A 19642-nucleotide genomic window follows, 5' to 3' on the forward strand; every position below is an offset into this window, starting at 1 on the left:
TCTTAAACTATGAATGAAATTAATTTACTTATATAAAGAGGAGTCTTTTTACGAATATTTTTTAAAACAAATCTCTAATTAAAAAATATATTTAATTATTATAATTGGTTTATTTCATTAACCTAAATACTTAAGAATATCATCTCCAAATTTCATAAGGTCGTTATCATCTAATATAAAATTTTAATGTAATAAAATGAAATGAAAATAAAAGTATACAAGACAATTAAAAACCTACAAATTATAATAAAAGATCTCATAAAATAATAATAATAAAGAATAGTTCAAATAGAAATTAATTGCACATCTTTGAACATATATAAAACTTGTCTATTTTAATAAATTTTAATTGTATCAATATACCAAATTTTCCATAAACCGCAGTTGTTTTAATTTGTGAAGAAATATAACGGTTTTTAAAAAATACAATAAATATATTTTACTCTTTTAAAAAATAGTGAATAAAATCATATATATGTTATGTATATCTTCAGTGTACTAGTATATATACGCACAGTTTTGAAAAATTTAAAATAATAAATAATTTTTTATATAATTATTATTAAAATAAAAACAATTATTTTATAAAAGAGAATCATTTGTTTTTTCTAGATTTTTCGTACTTTACAGACAAAAATTTAATTTCCATAATTACTTATAAGAACTATTCTTTATTATTTATTTTGATAAAACAAAGCAATTATTATAATTTTAAGATAAGAAAGTATAAATTTAATTCTTAATTTTGTTTTCATAATTGTAAAAATAGTTAAATTGTTATTAATAATTAACGATGATAATAGGTTAGGTCGGATACGGATAGTGTCTATTCACTATTCGATTTGTAAAAGAGAAATTTATTCATTGTTACTTGTCTACTTATCCACGTAGATATCCGTTTAAAAAACATTAGCTGATATTTTAAAATTCGTAGGTATCATAGATATCCGTGAATATTTAAAAAATATATTTTATAAATTTTTAAAATAAATTTTAAATAAAATTACAAAAAAATATATAAAATATAATATAAATTAAATTAAAATTTAATTTTAATTAAATTTAACCAGATAAAATATAAATTAATTTTAATTTTAATTAAATTTGACTTAATAAATGCAAATTATATTTTTATTTTTATTTTTTTGGTAAGGAAAACTAATTACACTATTTTTAACTAATAAATAACCTATAATTGCTGATGGTATATTTATATGATAGCTGGTTTGTGTAATTGAGTTGTCTGATGAAATATGATATATGGAGTTGAGTTAGGGTTTTGATATGTCTTTAGATTTGTATGTTAAAGTTGTGTATGTTGTATGATTGATATTACAATTGAGTTGTATATAATCTGATGGTTGATAGCATAGGTGAATGTTGTTGGACTTATTTGTAGGGCTTGAATGACTGATTTGTATATAATCTTGTTGGGCAACTTCTGTAACACTTTAAGTTTGTAATTTCCAGTGATGATACTATCTAGTAGTTGGATCAATGTGCTTTTAGGCACTACTCGCTGAGCGAGTAGATATTCTTGTTAAGCAATATTAATAAAGTCTAACTCTATTTTTCATGTTCTCTTTTGACATATGTTTTTAATGTGAGATTTTGTGAATGTTAGTATGATGTTTATCTAAGATGGTTGGAACAAATCCAAGAAGGATTGGTTGTGGTTTTGTTAATGTATGCATTGACATATTGGAGGTAAGAAAGGAGGTGTCATGAACTTTAATAATTATTCAAACTAAATATATTATAATGTGTTATGTAGTGAAAGTTGCAGGAGATCCTAACCACTAGATTGTTGGTCATAAACGCGAAGGGAACTAACCTTATAAGTGGTAGAGTGATTACACATTTGTTTATGACTCTACAGATTATATATACCATTACAAGTGCACACCTATGTTGAAGCACTATGTCAAAGGCATGTATATGGATAATTGAGTCTAATGTCAACTATTTGTGTGAATATTTGACTTGTTGTATGTTATATGTGTTTAGTTTATAAATTGGTATTTTATGATTAAGTTAGGCCAACTATTTTGCACATTAGTTTGTTCTTTATTTTTTTTGTTTTTCTGTTTGTGTTATTTCTTTTTTTTTTTTACCGTGATCACCTTTATTCCTGTAAGTATATGAGAGAATAAGTTGATCTATTTCGAAAAATATATGTGTTGTCATCGTCTCTTTTTTATATTTTTTATTTCTTTTCTATAATTTTAAGAATGACTCTTATATTTTTTGTTATATTATAGTTTTTTTAAAACTATATAAAAAAGCTATATATGTATAATTATATCTTAAAATAACTATAATAACATTTATTTATATTGTAGATTTTTTTAATTTATGTATTAAATATCTTATTTTTTAATTTTGTGCTATTAAAACGGATGTTACCTTAAATATTTAAATATTTAATAAAATTGATTATTAACTAAATATATTTTTTGTAAATACATAGATAACAATTTAAGTAGATAGTTGATTTGGGATAATAAATATTAAATTTTTTAATATTCATAGAAAAATCATAATTAGGGATACAAATTTTAATTTTATTTATTGTTTATTAATAATTAATTAAAGTAGTTAAAGACATTTTTAGTCTTAAATAAAATCCTGTGTTTATTATTTTAAAAAGTTAATTTTGATATATCATTACCTTAAAAGAAAAAAACTTTTACTCTTTTTGTTTCTTTAAACTTAAAATTTTTAAATTCTTCAAAATTAATTTGAATTAATAAACATGTATACTTATTTGTATTAATTATTAATAAAATTAAAAAGGATTAAAATTATACTAAAAATATAACTATTTATTGTACTAAAAGTAAAACAATCCATATTTATTATACAAAATCAACTGTTTAGTCAAAATTGTATAAATATAAAAGAAGTTACATACTAAGCTTTTGAGTCTGTTAAAGTACAAAACAAAATTATATATTTTTAATATTAAATGAAAAGTGAAATGCCTGGTTGTGCAACAATGGTGACTTTTAATCATTATACTTTTAATCATTATATATAATTAAGTATTCACATAAATGCGTGAACCTAACATTTTTCATTATAATTAATAATGTTTATAATTTTAACAATTACAATTGAAAAAATAAAAAATATATTTTGTTTTGAATCAGTATTTTATTGAGTATATGTTTTTTTTTCTCTTTTGACTTAATATCCATAGACCAAATGTTATGCATGACATTAAGAGAAATTAACTTGTATTTCTTACACAAGCAAGCCAATCCAACCTTTGAACAAATCAAAACTGGACAGGCTTATTGACGTTATTACCTCTAATTTTAACATATTAAGATATCAGATCAACCCATACTAACAAATTAACATATAAACCCATGATCCATGATTTACTTTGCCACCCCAATATTAATAACTCACCCCATATCAGTAATCAATAAGCATGCCCTGTTATAGAGGTTAAATGTATTTTGGTATAAGATTAATCATCATTAGTGATTGGTTCCATTTGAGATAAGAGTCAAACTTGTTGGAAGATCTGCATTTGATTCAGTCGGTGACAGATGAAGCACAATAATGTTGGAATACAGTGTTAAGGCACTTGGCAGTAGTTAGATAGTAATAGATAGATATCTTGAATGATGTGTAAGGAGCTCCTACTGCACCCATGATGTTACAATCATGGCACCGAATATGACCATCTAAATTTTTAAAACTACTAAAATAATTCAATCACCGATCAAAGTGGCCACCGCTTCGTTCACATAATCCAACAATAAAAATGTTTATTTTGGTTCAAGTAATTTAAGTAATTCTCATGGTGGGTTGAAATCCATTCACTGTAAATCCTCCATCAACACAAATAACTTGTCCAGTGATGTAAGAAGCTGCTGGCAAGCAAAGAAAAGTTACCAAGGATGACACTTCATGTGCTTCTGCAATTCGCTTTATTGGCGTACGAGATATTACTTCGTTAACAAATTCCTTGTTTGCAAGCAACTGCCAGATAAATGATAACCATTAGCATGCTAAAATACATTACATGGACAGATACAGTAAAAAAAATATAGATTAATTTTATTGTGTAGCAAATATACATAAAATATTGTATTTGTAATAAAAAAATATCACTAAACCCAACATACATATAAAAAATAATAACAAAGTGATTAAAAATAAAATATAAAGATAAGATATTTATATACAATATCTAATAAATCTAATACTTCTCAAGTTATAAATTAAATACCAAAATTGTTACAAATATAATTAATTCTCATTAAGAGTTAGTGAAAATATATACTAACTAATTACTTAAGTTAACTAACTCAGTTTTGATGTCTCCCCAAATACAATCTTCTTTCGAATAAAATGATAGTCAATCTCAATGTGTATGAAAGAGAGGACTAGAACTAATATGATGAACAATTAGAACTAATATGATGAACAATTAGAACTAATATGATGAACAATTAGAACTAATATGATGAACAATTAGAACTAATATGATGAACAATTAGAACTAATATGATGAACAACCTGATTGTCACAAATAAGTGTTATTTGAGTGACATCTCCAAATTGTAATTTTCTAAGTAATTCCTTATGCCAAACAAGCTCAAAGGGGATGAGACCATAACTCTATATTATGCTTTTGCACTAGATCTTACAACAACACTTTGTTTTTTGCTTTTCCAAGAAATCAAGTTATCACCAATGGAAACACAATATCTGGATGTAGATCTTTTATCAAAAGATCATGCCCAATCAGCGTCCGAATAACAAACAACTCTTATATGATTATTGGAACCATGTAACAACCTTTTCAAGAAGATCTTTTAATATATCCTTTAACATACGTTAATATATGGATGACTACATTCCAATAATAATTAAGAAATTGGTTTACCAAGTGCAAAGGAAATGTCAAAAGGAAATGTCAAGACGAGTAATTATAAGATAATTCAATTTTTCAACTAGTCTTGTATACTAATCAGGATCTTACATAGACTCTCCCTAATTTGGTAACAATATAATATTAGGATCCATGGGTGTGTCAACAGATTTTGAATTCATCAACCCAGTTTTCTCCAAAATATCCAATGTATACTTCCTTCAAGATATAACAATACTATAGTTGGATTGTGCCACTCAATACCCAAGAAATATCTGAGTTTGCCAAGATCTTTGGTCTGAATATGGTTGCAAAGATGTTATTTCATATGGGACATGTCATGGTTGTCATTGCGTGTGAGAACAATGTCATCAACATATAATATCAAGTAGACACATCCAACACTCAAGTGACAATAAAAGACTTAATGATCTATCTTACACCAAGTCATACCAAATTGTGGAACAACATTGCTAAATTTTCCAAACCAAGTCTTAGGAGATGGACTGTTTTAGGCCATATAAGGATTTGCGACATACCCACCAAGAATGAGTCAGCAGTGGTGTGGCAAAAGAGATCAGAAGAGACAACAATCGAAGAAGTCATAGATAAATAGGAGATAGAGAGAGAAACCCTAAAAATATAAGGTTCTCCAATCAAGGCAATAAGGTCATATCTAGAGAGAGGAGGCTGCAGCATGTCTAGCAACAGTGATCGGAGCCGAAGATGACGAAGCACACATAGCTAGAAAAGATGACATTTGTGAACTTCGACCGACGCGTAGGAGCACATCCGGACTCCAATGGCAGCGTTCTCGACAACATTGGGGTCGCCTGGCCAAGAGCAGAATCATGTGGTTGCTAGTCAAAATTGAAGCTCCAACATGTGATGGTGGCGGGTGACGGCGGCAACGACCCTAACCATGGCGACAGTTGCAAAGGCAGGGCGATGAAAATTTTTCAAAAAATACTTAAACTCTAGATACCATATTGAATATAGTGAAAAACTATGTATGAGATTAATTTCCCTTGTGTAGAAAAATACACATAGAATACTGTATTTATAATAAAGAAAATATGAACTAAATCTAAAATACAAATAAAGAATAATAACAAAGTAACTGAAGATAAATATAAGATATCTAAAAATAACATATATCTAACCACCAACATTTAAAAAGCAAAGACAAAGCAATGTACTGTTAGCACAAATACTCATGTGCTCTCTTAGAATTTTGGATTTGGTACAAAATTAACCTTAAGGTTTGGAAGACTAGATAGACACCTTGCATAGAAAGCTTATAAGGATATTTTAATAGATTCTGATATCATCTTATACATAATTGGATTTAATTCAACCCAAAAACTAGCTTAAGGGATGAAAATTCTTATCCCTCTCACTTTTATCGTATCTCTCCAATATGCACACTTATGTCATGATGATTGCATTGGACCTCTCTAAAGTTCTTAACATTAACCCACTTCAATGAGGTATCTCAATATGCAGGCAAATTAGATTTCCTCATACGATAATATAAAGGATTAGAGGGTGTAAAGCCTGATAGACACACTCTTTTTATCTTAATACTCTTATGTTGCTGAATACATAAGTTAAAACTTGAAAGGAGCATGAATGTAAAACTTCAAGCACAGACTATATATATATATATATATATATATATATATATATATATATATATATATATTGACAGGACCAACAAAAACAAATTATTAGTCCTCATGGAACAGAAAATAGACAGGGTGAATGAGCATTACAGCTTCCGCAAGTGGCGTTTTGGTATACCAGGGTGCAACACTGTTGCTCCTTATATTGTCCTTGGCCCATTCACATGCAAGATACTTGGTAAGCTGATCCATTGCAGCTGAAGAAAACAGCACCATGAATCTATTTCGTCAATATATTTCAAAATAGTTTGCAATCAATGTTTGAACGGGAGATGACATAATTATATATCAACACACCTTTAGTTGATGCATAAATGGCTCCAGAACCTACACTTCTCTGACCTGCAACGGAGGAAATGAACACGATACTTCCATTTCCAGATGCTTTAAGAAGAGGATGTGCAAGTTGGCTCAGATGGTATGCAGAGTCCAAGTTAGTTGCCATTAATTTTGAATATTCTTCGGTTGTATACTCTATTGTTGGCTTCCTCACGTTTGTTCCAACATTATTCACCTAAGCTCACAAGATGATCATAGAAACAAAAGTTATCATGTGCTGAAATCTTGCCCATAAGAGAAACAAGTCTAGCTATTTGAACATTTTTAATTTTAACACTTTTAAGCTGCAATAATCCCAAAGGGCAAAGTTATAACTATGTTTTCACTTATTAACTATATTGTGCAGATAAAATGCTGCCTACAGGATGGATTTGAAGCAACAATAACAAAGCCTTGTTTAAGCAAAATACATCACGAAATTGCAACTATCTGTTTATTTGTTTTATAAGCCAGTAACCAATTGTAAATTGAGTGCATGTAAGACAAGAAAAGGAGGGAAAACAAACACTAGCACATTGACTGTTTTATGAGAATGTTATTACAATACATGATACAATATTCGGCAATACACATCATAATGAAACTCCTGTTTGAATTGAAATACATCAGATCAATCTCTAACAAATTCAGTAACTAGTATCCCAAAATAAAATAGAGTCATCAATACAGCTGAACACCCTGTTTATCCTGCTACTATCCTGAACAGAGGCAGAGCTGTCGAGTTGCATCGGGCTACATGACAGGGTAGGTAGAGGAGCTCCAAAATGTTTTGAAATTTAACACTAAACAAATTAGTAAGTGGTACATCAATTCACTTTTGACAGTATAGTTTCCTTAATTTTAAAGGTACTATCTTGAGCTGTGTCATTATAATCACAAACTCTAAGATTGCATTTAGCCAATCAGAATAGTTAGATGAAGACTCATATTTTATCTTGATAAATCCAATTTTAAAATATGTACTTAAAATGTGAACCATTTGATCTTCATCCAACAGATCCTATTCATGAATGCATGAATGTTGGAGATCGATTTCATGAACTATAAATTAGAGACGACAAAACAAATACAAAACAAACTATTCCAATTTCCGAATATACAAAGAAAGAAAGAAGAAAGACTCACAAGTATGTTGAGCGTGCCGTTGAAGGCAGAGGCCACTTGTTTAATGAGATTCTCTCTTTGGGCTGGAGAAGATGCATCACAAACCGAACCAGAAACCGAAAATCCCTTCTCTTTCCATTCCTTTAAACATGCATTCAGCTCCTCTTCCTTCCGGGAACAAGTGTACACATTGGCACCAAACTCTGCCAGTTCCTCCACTACAGCATGCCTGAATCAACAGTTAAACCACATCACACCCATAAAAAAATAGAATGCAAAAATCGCAACTTCAATTCGTTATAACAAACCCCAGAATCAAGAAATCCAAATCAATTCATGCAACTAATGAAATACACACACACACACACAGACAGAGAGAACGTGTAGAAAAAAATGAGGAGCAAATGAAAATAATTAGGAACCCGATTCCACGTGTGCCTCCAGTAACGAGAGCAGTGGTTCCCTTAAGTGACCATCTTGAAGCTCTGCCACTACCCTCTGGGTTCGCCATTGTTGTTTGCGTATCTTGTGAGTTCTGACCAAGATAAAGGAAAGTGATTTATGTTGTGCCGAATCGACCACCTCAGATATTTGGTGGTGCTGATGTCCATATGGGCCCATTTCTGGGGGCTTGTTTGTGTGTTGTTGTCACTGCTGATTAGGCCCAGGTTTCTTTTTTTAGTTTTAGAAAAGGACTAGGTATCACTTTGTACGATTTTTTTTTATCCATTTGGTGTAATTACTTTTTTCAATTAAGAAAATGGATATATTTTTTAAAAAAATTATGAATATGGGGACTTGTACCAATCTTTCCATTTTACCAATAAGAAATCGTATGACTCTTGTACGATTTCACTAAACTAGAAAAAGTTGTCAATTAACGACTTCAGCATATAAAGAAGTTGTGTTTCCCTTTGATGATTTTAATGTTTTTTAATTGTTCTTAAGTTTCTATTATCTCATACGACTTTAGTTGTTGTGAAGTCTATACCGTCATATAAGACTTCCATTCTTTTGAAATTGTTACTATCTTATACAACTTCTTTACTTTTCTTTTTGAAGTTTTTAAAATCTCTACTGACTCATATGACTTCTTTGTTTCTGAAGTATCCATTAATCGATATAACTTTCTTGTTTTTTCTTCTCTTTTACACCAATTTTCTAAACATAATTTATTAAAACAATTAAGCATAAAAAAATTATTTGAAATGTATTATTAAAAATTTAAAAAGAGAAGTAACAAATATATTACTAGGGAAAAAATCAAATATATTTTAAATGGTGATATTAATTTTAAAGTTCTACAATAAGTTTAGAAGCGATGAAATTTGACTACTTTCTAAATGGACAAGTTCCTTTATTATGACCTTCCTTCACTTATATAATAGGAACATTTCTTTAACTTATTTGGAATTAGGTAGTTCATTTGTTACTTGTAAATTTTAGATACAAACGACAAATTCCCCCACATTTCCGTTGCCAATTCCTAGTAATAATAAATTCACGCATGCTAACACAGTCTAAGTCATGATAAATTTAGATTTTTCACTTAAGTTATTTTTGTGGTGTTTTATGTTTTCCTTTAAAATTCACTTATGCATGTTTATTTTGATGTTTTAAAATTTACTAAAAATCTTTTCAATATACCAAAAGTAATATATTTTGAAGAAGGAAACAAAAAAAAATAAACTAAGTATAGCTTCCAACCCAAATAGATATACTTTAAACCCAAAAAATATTTACATATCATAAATAATTTCAGTAATTTAATATTATAGTTATCATTTATAGTAAAGTATTATTTTTTATTATTATTTATCCTGTTATTATTATCATCTATTTGAGTAAATATTATTTCAATGATATTAGTTGATATCACAACATAAATCAATTATCTATGTTAATTCTATAAATATAACTATTATTCTTTCAAAAATATTATCTCTATATTCATAAATCTTAAAACTTTTTTACTGACTTAACTTAAGCGTAACAGGAATACACTTTCGAGACTTCAAAGCCACTTCGGTCACGTGACATGTCCAAAGAACCACACTCAGGACCCTAGCAAGAACACTAGGTAATGGCACTTGACACTAATTAGATACTAACAGATAGTTTATAGATACGTTGAACGAGACGTAAGGAGAGTGCACCCCTAATCTTATAGGTATTGAATATATCTACCTAAATTTATCTTTAAAATACTAACATAACTCATTCGCCATTCAAAACATATTGATCATGGGAGGTCCAAAACTCAAGCGACCACTTTGTTCACATAATCTAACCATAAAAAATCCATTTTTCTTTCAAGTAATTCTCACGCTGGGTTGAAATCCATACACGCTAAATCCTCCATCAACACAAATAACTTGTCCAGTCATGTAAGAAGCTGCTGGCAAACAAAGGAAAGTCACCAAGGATGACACTTCATGTGCTTCTGCAATTCGCTTTATTGGCGTTCGAGATATTATCTCGTTAACAATTTCCTTATTTGTAAGCAACTGTCAGATATATGATAACAATTAGCATCGATGTTATTTGAATATTAATTATTATACTGATGATCATGCTAACATGCATAATATGTATAGGGATAATTCATCACCACTTAAAAACTAAGGCCACAGCAATTTGTTTTGTTAGCACGAAACATCCTTTTAATGTGGAATCTCAACCATCTACACTTATGCCATGATGATTGCATTGGGCCCATAGACAATTTCTAAAATAACCCAAAAAATTGTCTGGTTGGATTGTATGTATCACAACATATAGTTTTCAAAGTGATGTTTTTGAACGAAATAAAACATAGAGCACTACCTGTGTATGAACTGATGTGTTGGTATACCAGGGTGAAACACTGTTGCTCCTTATGTTGTCTTTCGCCCATTCACACGCAAGATATCTAGAAAGCTGATCAATAGCAGCTGAAGAAAACAGCGCGTTGAATCTATTTCGTCAATATATTTTAAAATAGTTTGTAATCTATGTCAAAGCCCGAGATGACATAATTACACTCTTCAACCCACCTTTATTTGCTGCATAAATGGCTCCAGAAGCTACGCTTGTCTGACCTGCAACAGAGGAAATGAACACAATACTTCCATTTCCAGATGCTTTAAGAAGAGGATATGCAAGTTGGCTGAGATGGTATGCAGAGTCCAAGTTAATTGCCATCAATTTTGAATAATCTTCAGTAGTATACTCTATTGTTGGTTTCCTCACAGTTGTTCCCACATTGTTTACCTAAGCTCACAAGATGTTCATAGAGACAAAACTTATTAATTATGTTTTCAATTATTAACGGTATTGTTCAGATACTAATGCTACCTACTGCATGGTTCAAACAACAATAAGAAAGTCTTAATTAGGCAAAATATATCAAGAAATTGCGACAATCTATTTATTTACAAGTCACTTGCAAATTGAGAGTGCATATACCACAGGAAAAGGATGAAGAACAAACACTTATAAACTGGGTGTTTTACCAGGATGTTACTAAAATTCATGATAGCATCATACGACAATACACACCATAAATTAGTAAGTGGTACATTCACTCACTTAACATCCATCTTGACATTATAATTTTCTTGATTTTAAATATATCATATTATTATTACATACTCTAAGATTACATATATAGTACTATAGCAAGGGATTTCCTGTATTCCACATTTGGTTAACCAGAATCGCTGGATGATGGAACAACTCAAATTTCGTCTTGCCAAATCCAATTTTAAGATATTTCTCTGAAATGTGAACCATTTGATCTTGAATGCATGAATGTTGGAGATCGATTTCATGTCAGTGATGACTTTTTATAAAGCTGAACACAAATATTATCCTGCCCACTATTCTAAACTACTTCAAACACAAATACAAGACAAAATATTCCAATTTCCAAATATATAAATAAGAAAGAAGAAAGGCTCACAAGTATGTTGAGCTTGCCGTTGAAGGCAGAGTCCACTTGTTTAATGAGGTTCTCTCTTTGGGCTGGAGAAGTCACATCACAAACCGACCCAGAAACCAAAAACCCTTTCTCTTTCCATTCCTTCAAGCGTGCATTCAGCTCCTCTTCATTCCTGGAACAAGTGTACACCGTGGCACCAAACTCCGCCAGTTCCTCCACCACAGCATGCCTGAATCAACAGTGAACCCAGATCAAACCCAGAAAAAAAAAAACAATAACTTTTAAGTCTTTTTAACAAACCCCGGATTCAAGAAACCCAATTCACTTCATGCATGATGCAACAAACAGAATAAAAACATAAACGAGAGTGAGAAGGGAAAAAAAGAACCCGATTCCACGTGTGCCTCCAGTAACGAGGGCAGTGGATCCCTTAAGGGACCATCTTGAACCTCTGCTACTACCCTCTGGGTTCGCCATTGTTGTTTGCTTCAGTTTTTACCTTTTTTGTGAGTCGTGATCATGAAGATGGAGACCGTGTATATTTACCATCTTATGTAAAATTTACAAAGAAAAATGTCATCTTTATCTGAAAACGTGTATGTTTTTTTATTGGGCATATAGATTTGGTAGTGAGGGTGTTGCTCCCTCCACCACCACACCTTTCTTCCTCCACCTCTCCTTTACTATTTTGCCCTTAAATAAAATTTTATTTTTAGGGTTAATTTTTTTAATTTTACCCATTCACAACCTATTCCACTAATAACCTATTTTAGTTCCTCCTACATGAGTAAAATATTTTTCTTTTATTTTAACATTATTTTTCTTCATCTCTTTCTTTTGTCGCGGTGAGATATTGTAAAGGTTGGTGGTAGTGGAAAGAATTATCAAGTAGTCTCCCTCTCGTGGTGCAGTGTCGCTCTCGTGATGCAGTGTCAACCTTCAAATAAAACCCTAAAATAAAAAACGTAACTTTTAAACGGTGACATCCTTCAACGGATGTCAACATCCGTTTAAGGAAAGAACGGATGTCAACATCCGTTTAAGGAAAAAAACGGATGTCAACATCCGTTTAAGGAAAAAACGGACGTCGACATCCGTTTTTTCCTTAAACGGATGTTGACATCCGTTCTTTCCTTAAACGGATGTGGACATCCGTTCTTTCCATAAACGGATGTTGACATCAGTTCTTTCCTTAAACGGACTCCGAGTTACGTTTTTAATTTTAGGATTTATTTTATTAGTTTATTCTTTATTTTGGAAATATTTTAATAATTTAATTTAAATGTTTTGATTTATTATTTTTTAATATATTTTTAATGTATTTTAATAATGTAAGGAAAATGAAGAAGAAAGAATCGTATGAGGAGAAGTGAAACGGAGAAGACAAATGGAGTTGTAAAGTAAAACAGAAGACAAATTGTTAAACGAAATTGAGAGATGGAAAGATTGAGTGCAGGGAGTAAAGTATGAGAACTAGGTTTGGAATAAATTAAAATAATAAAAATAAAAAATTTTAATTTGAGGATATAATTGGAATTAAAAAAAATTGGGGAGGTGGAGGGAGAAAAGTGTGGTGGTGGAGGGAGCAACACCCTGGTAGTGATGATGTCTTTTTTGATGGGCCCAATACATACCCATTTGGGCCCAATAACAAAAAGTTTGAGTTTGAGTTTGAGTCACAAAGTATAGATGAACTAATCCTAAGAGATTTGACTTATTTATGTGAACTAGAAATAATAATTTTGTTAACAAACTTCTTGATATATATTTTTCCAATAAAGAAGCAAACAACTAATTTCAAAGCTAATGAACTTTCAGGGAAATCATGTGGCAGAATCACATGAGTAGGTTTAGGTAGCTAGAAAATTACAAAAGCTATTGTAGTCACGGAGGAGATGGATTGAAATTTAGAATTGGCATCACGTGCATGCAGATTGTAGAAGCCCCTATTCTTCCTTCCCTTTTGTCAAATTGAAAGAAGTATTTTATATTTGAAAGGTTTGAATTTGTAGATGGAAGAGTAAAGCGACATTGTAGGATGGAGAGAATGAGCTTGTGAAGTGTCATTTGTCAAATCGTCTTTCACAACCGATGAATAGATTAATTATACGACGAAATGTCTGTGTAGTTGTTTTCACTGCCAGAACCTACAAACAATCCTAATGCATAGTCACACACGTGCTAGGAACCTACAATTACAATTCCAATTCCAATCTCTATAGACACTCTTAAACTTCAGCAGTATATAGCAAATAGCTATATACTATCACTACACTTTGCATACATCGAAGCACCCTTAATAAAGTAAGCAAACTTGCTAAAGTGGGGAACATGTATCAATCTGAATTCCCACAATAAATACACCAAATAAAAACAGAAACACACACATCATCATCCCCATGTGACCTCTCTCTGCTGCATGCATATACATCTTTACTCTTTAATTCAAACATAAGATTCAGCCAGATATCAGGCCTTGCCAAAACCAAAATGCTGCATTAATTAACCATAATTTCTATTCCAAGTAAACACCAATTTTATTCACGTACTTGCAAACTGAGTCAGTAACACCACTTCCTCTATCAGCTCCTCTGAGCAAGTTTTTAGGAGAAGAAAGAAAGCTTAAACCGAGGAAAAGACTTTTATCCAAACGCCTTTAGTTGCTACAGTCTCAAAATTCGTTTCACGGCACCGCTCAAGGAAAGAAAAATCAGAACAAAATTGAGATATTAACAAAACGTACGTTGTTTATTTCATTTTCTTACATGTTTTTGAGATGCGTGCACATTATAAAAAACAACAAGGATAAAACAAAGATAGTTATATGCAGTGTTGACATACATAATCTCAGTGTTTTTTTTTATGTTCAAATAAGAAAACTCCAATGCTTAAATATTCCGGTCAGATACCAAACCAACCTTTGGAAGAAATGCAATATAAATTTATCCATGTAATTAACTTTACTTGTTGGAAGAAATGCAATATAAAAGCAATATAAATCTTTATTGTTCTAAACTTGTAAATGAAGAGTTAAACTTTTTGCATAAGATAAGTGGTCCTATATTTAGCATGTACATGTGCAATTATATTAAAGTTGTGCTTGATTAAGTTGTTATGGAAAACTTGCTTTTCTTCGTTAATCTGTTGTGCGAATGTTCAACCTTATGAATCAAAATATGTGTGTATATATGTTAGTCCATAATGGGAAAGCAAACATGGTGAAAAGGGTATATTGCTGGAATTCCCCCTTGATCGTAGACAGAAATGCATTGGTTCTGTGTGTATGTGTTGCTCTTGGCAGACTGCAAAGAACATGAAGTCAAATAAAAGCGATATTTCATAAAATTTCCTTAGAAAGAAAGGTTGAAAAGAAGAGACTGTGACGTCCCCGTGTATTCTGGAGGAACGGTCGGTGTCACAATAAGGTGGCTAACACTGTTTTTAAGTTACTACAGGGAGCAGAAGAGTCTCGGGCTTCGAAATATTTGAAAGATAAGAAGTGGACATTTTTAGGGATAACAATAACTAACATATACACACACATATATATATAAAATACACATCACACCAAGAGTAAAAACAATGACATGCTAATAAGGCCAATGATGTGATGTCCTTTCCCTCTCTACCAAACTAAATTAATATTTGGCTGTGCTGTTTGTGTTAATATTCAATTTCCGTGTGGTTGGTTGGTTTTTTGGAAGTGTTTGTAGGAAAAAGCATGTGGAAAGCAACTGAACCATTTGGAATTTATGGGAATGATGAGGTGAAGTGGTAAGTGGGTGAGCGATCACTTGTAATGATCCGTGTAAAAAGGTTATTCATAATTTTGTGCAGGTTTATATGCATGTGACTACTGTTAGTTCCTGGAATATATGTAGCTGAAGTGACTTCTAATTGTCAGTTACTGTCAGTTCTTCCCCCACTTTAATTATTACCTTACAGTTCATTTTTCATCTCTTTGATTCCTCTCACCACAAATAAATGTGAGTATACTGTATCTATAAAACAAACTTCTAAGAAATTACTGTTCTTCTTGAAGAAGAAAAAAAGAAACAACTTTGTCTCGTTCATTTCTTTGTCTGTTTCTGCATTGCCCCTCTTTGTGAAACCCTAGCACATAAGATTTTCACTTTCCACTAACTTGTTTTATTAGCTTAAATCTAACTATCACATTTGAGATGGTCAAATTTACATATTGTTGAAGGTGCTATAGTGTTGTATTTTTCAACATCTGTCTTTCAAATGATGAACTGCATGCAGTGACCAAACTAATAATTCAAGAAAAATCTTATTCTTATTTAAGATTATTCTCATTCATTACTTTTTACAATAGTTACTCAATTTTATTCTATTCATCACATGGAAGTTTTATCTTACACTTCTTTTATGTTTCTCCTTGTTATACTACGAAAATGTGAAAACAAACCATTACGCGTAAATTTTAAGAGAAAGGTGGAAACATCAACATGTTCAAGAGAAGAAAAAAAAAAGATAGTAACATGCAACTAGATATAACATTAGTATTCAAATTAACATCTCATGAACATAAACCTAAGAATTCTACTCAAGGTGGCTTTAGGTTAGGCGAGGAAGGTTCTGGCCTATTTTCTATGAACCTCTAATAGGAAAGGGGAAAAATAAAGGTAAACACTGACATTCCATTACAACTTCTTCTGTTTGTCTTATATACTAAATAACTTTCTGTGGCTTCCCCAGCCTGAGTTCAAGATCTAAGTCTTCCATTCCAGGCTTGAGTCCAAGTACAAATTCTGCAGAATGAAAAGTTAGGTGTCTATCACTTGAACATGGCTTGTGGAAGACAGGCAAAGGAGGCATAGAAGTCTTTGATCTTTTATAACTGATAGCTTCGTCCCCATATGATTCAATTGGTAACTTTTGGCCAAACACTGAACTTTGTCCCACAGACAAACTTGTTTCAACATAATCATTGCAACCCGAACCTTTTAAAAACTGTTCCCTTCCATTCACTGCAGACCCTTTTGGTTCTGAATCAGAAGACCCCATGTGGTGATGTCCCCAGCTAAACGAAGGAGAGTAAGGAGACATGGTAGGTTGATGATAACAATTTTCTTGAGTGGATATAGTTGAGGGCCTAGAAGATGAGGCTTTGCTTGCTGCAGCCGAACCTGAAAGGGTTAGAGTAATTATATAAGGCAACAATATCTAGACGAGAGAAGCTCCATCTCTTGAGAAAATTGAGCACTTGGTGACTTACAATCATTTTTGTGAAGATGTTGAAGGGATTCATTAGGGTGACCAAGGCTTTGTTTGAGCCTAGCCCTGTCCCTCCTGTGAACATTCATGTGTCCCCCTAGAGCCTGAGCAGACCTAAACTCTCTTTTACAGAAATTACAAGAGTATGATCTTGGAGGCCATATGCACCCACCAAGTATCCTAGCAGCATCTTCTGCAAAAGCTCTTTCCTCCCATGATGAGTTGGTGTTGGTGATGCGGGCTCCAAACGGTTGTTGAATATGTGAGTTCAAGATTTGTTTTCTCTTGAACCACAACAAGTACTGAGAATCCTCCATGTTTATGAGTGGCAAGGAGAATTAAACCTGTTGGGAGATGATAAGAATGAAAGTGAGAAACAGATGAGGTGGAAGAAGCTTTATATAAAGAGAAAATTAAAGGCTGGCTAGGGAGGGAGTTGAATATGAATAGTTTAGGGTTGCATGTCCTGGTTATTATTATATTTGAAAGCAACCTAAGAATCTATGGGGGAAGAGAAAAAGGTTATCTGAAAAGGCCTTGTTATAAGCCCTGTGTCTTGCCTTTAGTACTGAAGCTTTTCTGTTGTTTTTTTGCTTGGTTTACTTGCAACACAGTCTCGGGAGGGTCCCATTTATGCAACTGTCTAGCATCTTGATTCACACGGATGATGGAGATAACGGTTATGAGAGTAAGAAAATACATTTAAACTGTTTCTCTGAAGCTTCCACCAAACCCATATGCATGGTACGTAATACTGTTACACTGTCCAGTGTTCTCATAATAACTTCTACTATGTAGCACGCACACAAAGTACCACTCATTTAAACTCGTGTCTAGTATTTCTGTTCCACTATAGTAACTACTTTATTCATTACTCCATGTCCCTCACCACTATAAAGAGCACAAATTGCATGTGAGGAACAAACAGATTAAACAAAACAAACAAAATCTCTATAAAACAATACTTCGTACATCTTGTAATGTTGTAGCCATTTTTAATTACAATATATATATATATATATATATATATATATATATATATATATATGGGTTGTATTTCACCAAAGGTTTTACACCAAAAGCAAACAATAAATTATGTTCGTAACACTTTAAATGTTATATACCAATATCAATTAAACGACGTGCATGGAAACTCAACAAACGAATTGCCAACAGAAAAGGGCAACTAATTACTTTTGAGTTATTGCTAAAGCTCAGAAAAATACAGTGTATATATGACAATTTCTTTGAATATTAATGTTGAAGGCATGAACAAATGATATATTAAGTTTGAGAAGGAGCTATATAAGAGCCACCGCTTTGTTTGGATTATCTACACACCTTTTCCTCTTGCATCTGTCTTTCAGAAACACACAAAGAATCTTTTAGGCTTTTTCTCCCAGATCACGTTAAGCTAACAAGTCAAATTAAGAAGTCAAATTAATGATGTATGATTGAGTTTTTTCTCCCTGTCTCTCACTCACACAGTCACACACGATTGAGACAAACACACGAACTAGTCAATTCAGGGCAGATTAAATCGGTAGCCCAAAGTTGATTCGATTTCACTCAATTCTTCTAAAGCAGTATAAGAAACAATAAATAAAGATTAAAAAAAGGAAGCTAATAAGAAAAATTTTTTGTTTATCTTTCAAATGTTGAAACATCTGGATTTTTATATTTGGTAGTGAATTGGCTTCTTCCAATTATAATGTATATTCATTTGGCTATGTTTTCAAACGAATTATCCGTGTCATCATGCACAGCAAATTGGTATTAACTAATTTTTAGGTTCTTTGTCATTTTTATTTCTTTAATGTTTAGTGGACTTTGTTGAGGAAGAATATAGTTACCAAGGGCCTATTTATTAAGAACGATTTCAATTATTGGTTAGACTAATCAGTATAATTTAATTATGCACTCCGAGCCCCACAAGCTAGTGATTGAAATTAACATTATTAGTACCTAATCCTTGTTCTCAAGCAAGAACTAATGACTTGCACAAGTGACCAAGTGAAGAAGGATGTGCCTAGCTACCATTTTTGCTGACATAAGGCAATGGAGCTGCTACCTATGTTTTCATGCTAGTGTTCCTGCACACGTGGATCTGGAATTAAGATACGACAGCTAAATATAAATATATAATATTATTTGATATTGAATTTCAACAGCAATACACTGTCGTAATTTATAATGTAATTGCTTTTCCAAAACTTATGATCAATCACGATCAACATATCTGCTATTGCAATAAAGAAAATGGATGAAAAGCCTTCATCCGTACCAAATCCAGCATGTAAATCAATAACTCACTGAAACTATATTTCTGAGTACATGCTTCTAAGTAATAAACAAGTTTTAAGAACTTTGTGATAATACGGTGTTGTCCAATTGTGTTGGTCTAGAACATTAATTTTCGGTTTCATGAAGGTGATTTCGTATATATAGGTTTGGTCAAACGAA

General features: G+C 31.6%; 3 protein-coding genes across 3 annotated transcripts; all 3 read right to left on the reverse strand.

Annotated features, from left to right (window-relative positions):
• Positions 1-3511: 3511 nt before the first annotated feature.
• On the reverse strand, positions 3512-8588 carry LOC124826217 (tropinone reductase homolog At5g06060-like). Its single transcript, XM_047298992.2, has 5 exons — positions 8442-8588; positions 8041-8248; positions 6874-7090; positions 6667-6773; positions 3512-3996 (listed from the first exon to the last, which is right to left on the reverse strand). Exons 1-5 carry the CDS (start codon positions 8528-8530, stop codon positions 3802-3804), a joined length of 816 nt encoding a protein of 271 aa, XP_047154948.1. The 5' UTR covers positions 8531-8588; the 3' UTR covers positions 3512-3801.
• Positions 8589-9957: 1369 nt separating this feature from the next.
• LOC124826216 (tropinone reductase homolog At5g06060-like) lies at positions 9958-12512 on the reverse strand. The gene is made up of 5 exons (XM_047298991.2): positions 12330-12512; positions 11963-12170; positions 11055-11271; positions 10846-10952; positions 9958-10526 (listed from the first exon to the last, which is right to left on the reverse strand). The coding sequence occupies exons 1-5, from the start codon at positions 12416-12418 to the stop codon at positions 10332-10334; spliced, it is 816 nt and encodes a 271-aa protein (XP_047154947.1). The 5' UTR covers positions 12419-12512; the 3' UTR covers positions 9958-10331.
• A 3981-nt stretch (positions 12513-16493) lies between these two features.
• LOC124826207 (uncharacterized) lies at positions 16494-17581 on the reverse strand. Its single transcript, XM_047298978.2, has 2 exons — positions 17181-17581; positions 16494-17091 (listed from the first exon to the last, which is right to left on the reverse strand). The coding sequence occupies exons 1-2, from the start codon at positions 17494-17496 to the stop codon at positions 16634-16636; spliced, it is 774 nt and encodes a 257-aa protein (XP_047154934.1). The 5' UTR covers positions 17497-17581; the 3' UTR covers positions 16494-16633.
• Between the last annotated feature and the right edge of the window lie 2061 nt (positions 17582-19642).

The sequence above is a fragment of the Vigna umbellata genome, chromosome 5 (genome assembly GCF_029865625.1).
Source record: "Vigna umbellata cultivar VRB3 chromosome 5, Vumbellata_1.0, whole genome shotgun sequence".
NCBI lineage: Eukaryota > Viridiplantae > Streptophyta > Magnoliopsida > Fabales > Fabaceae > Vigna > Vigna umbellata.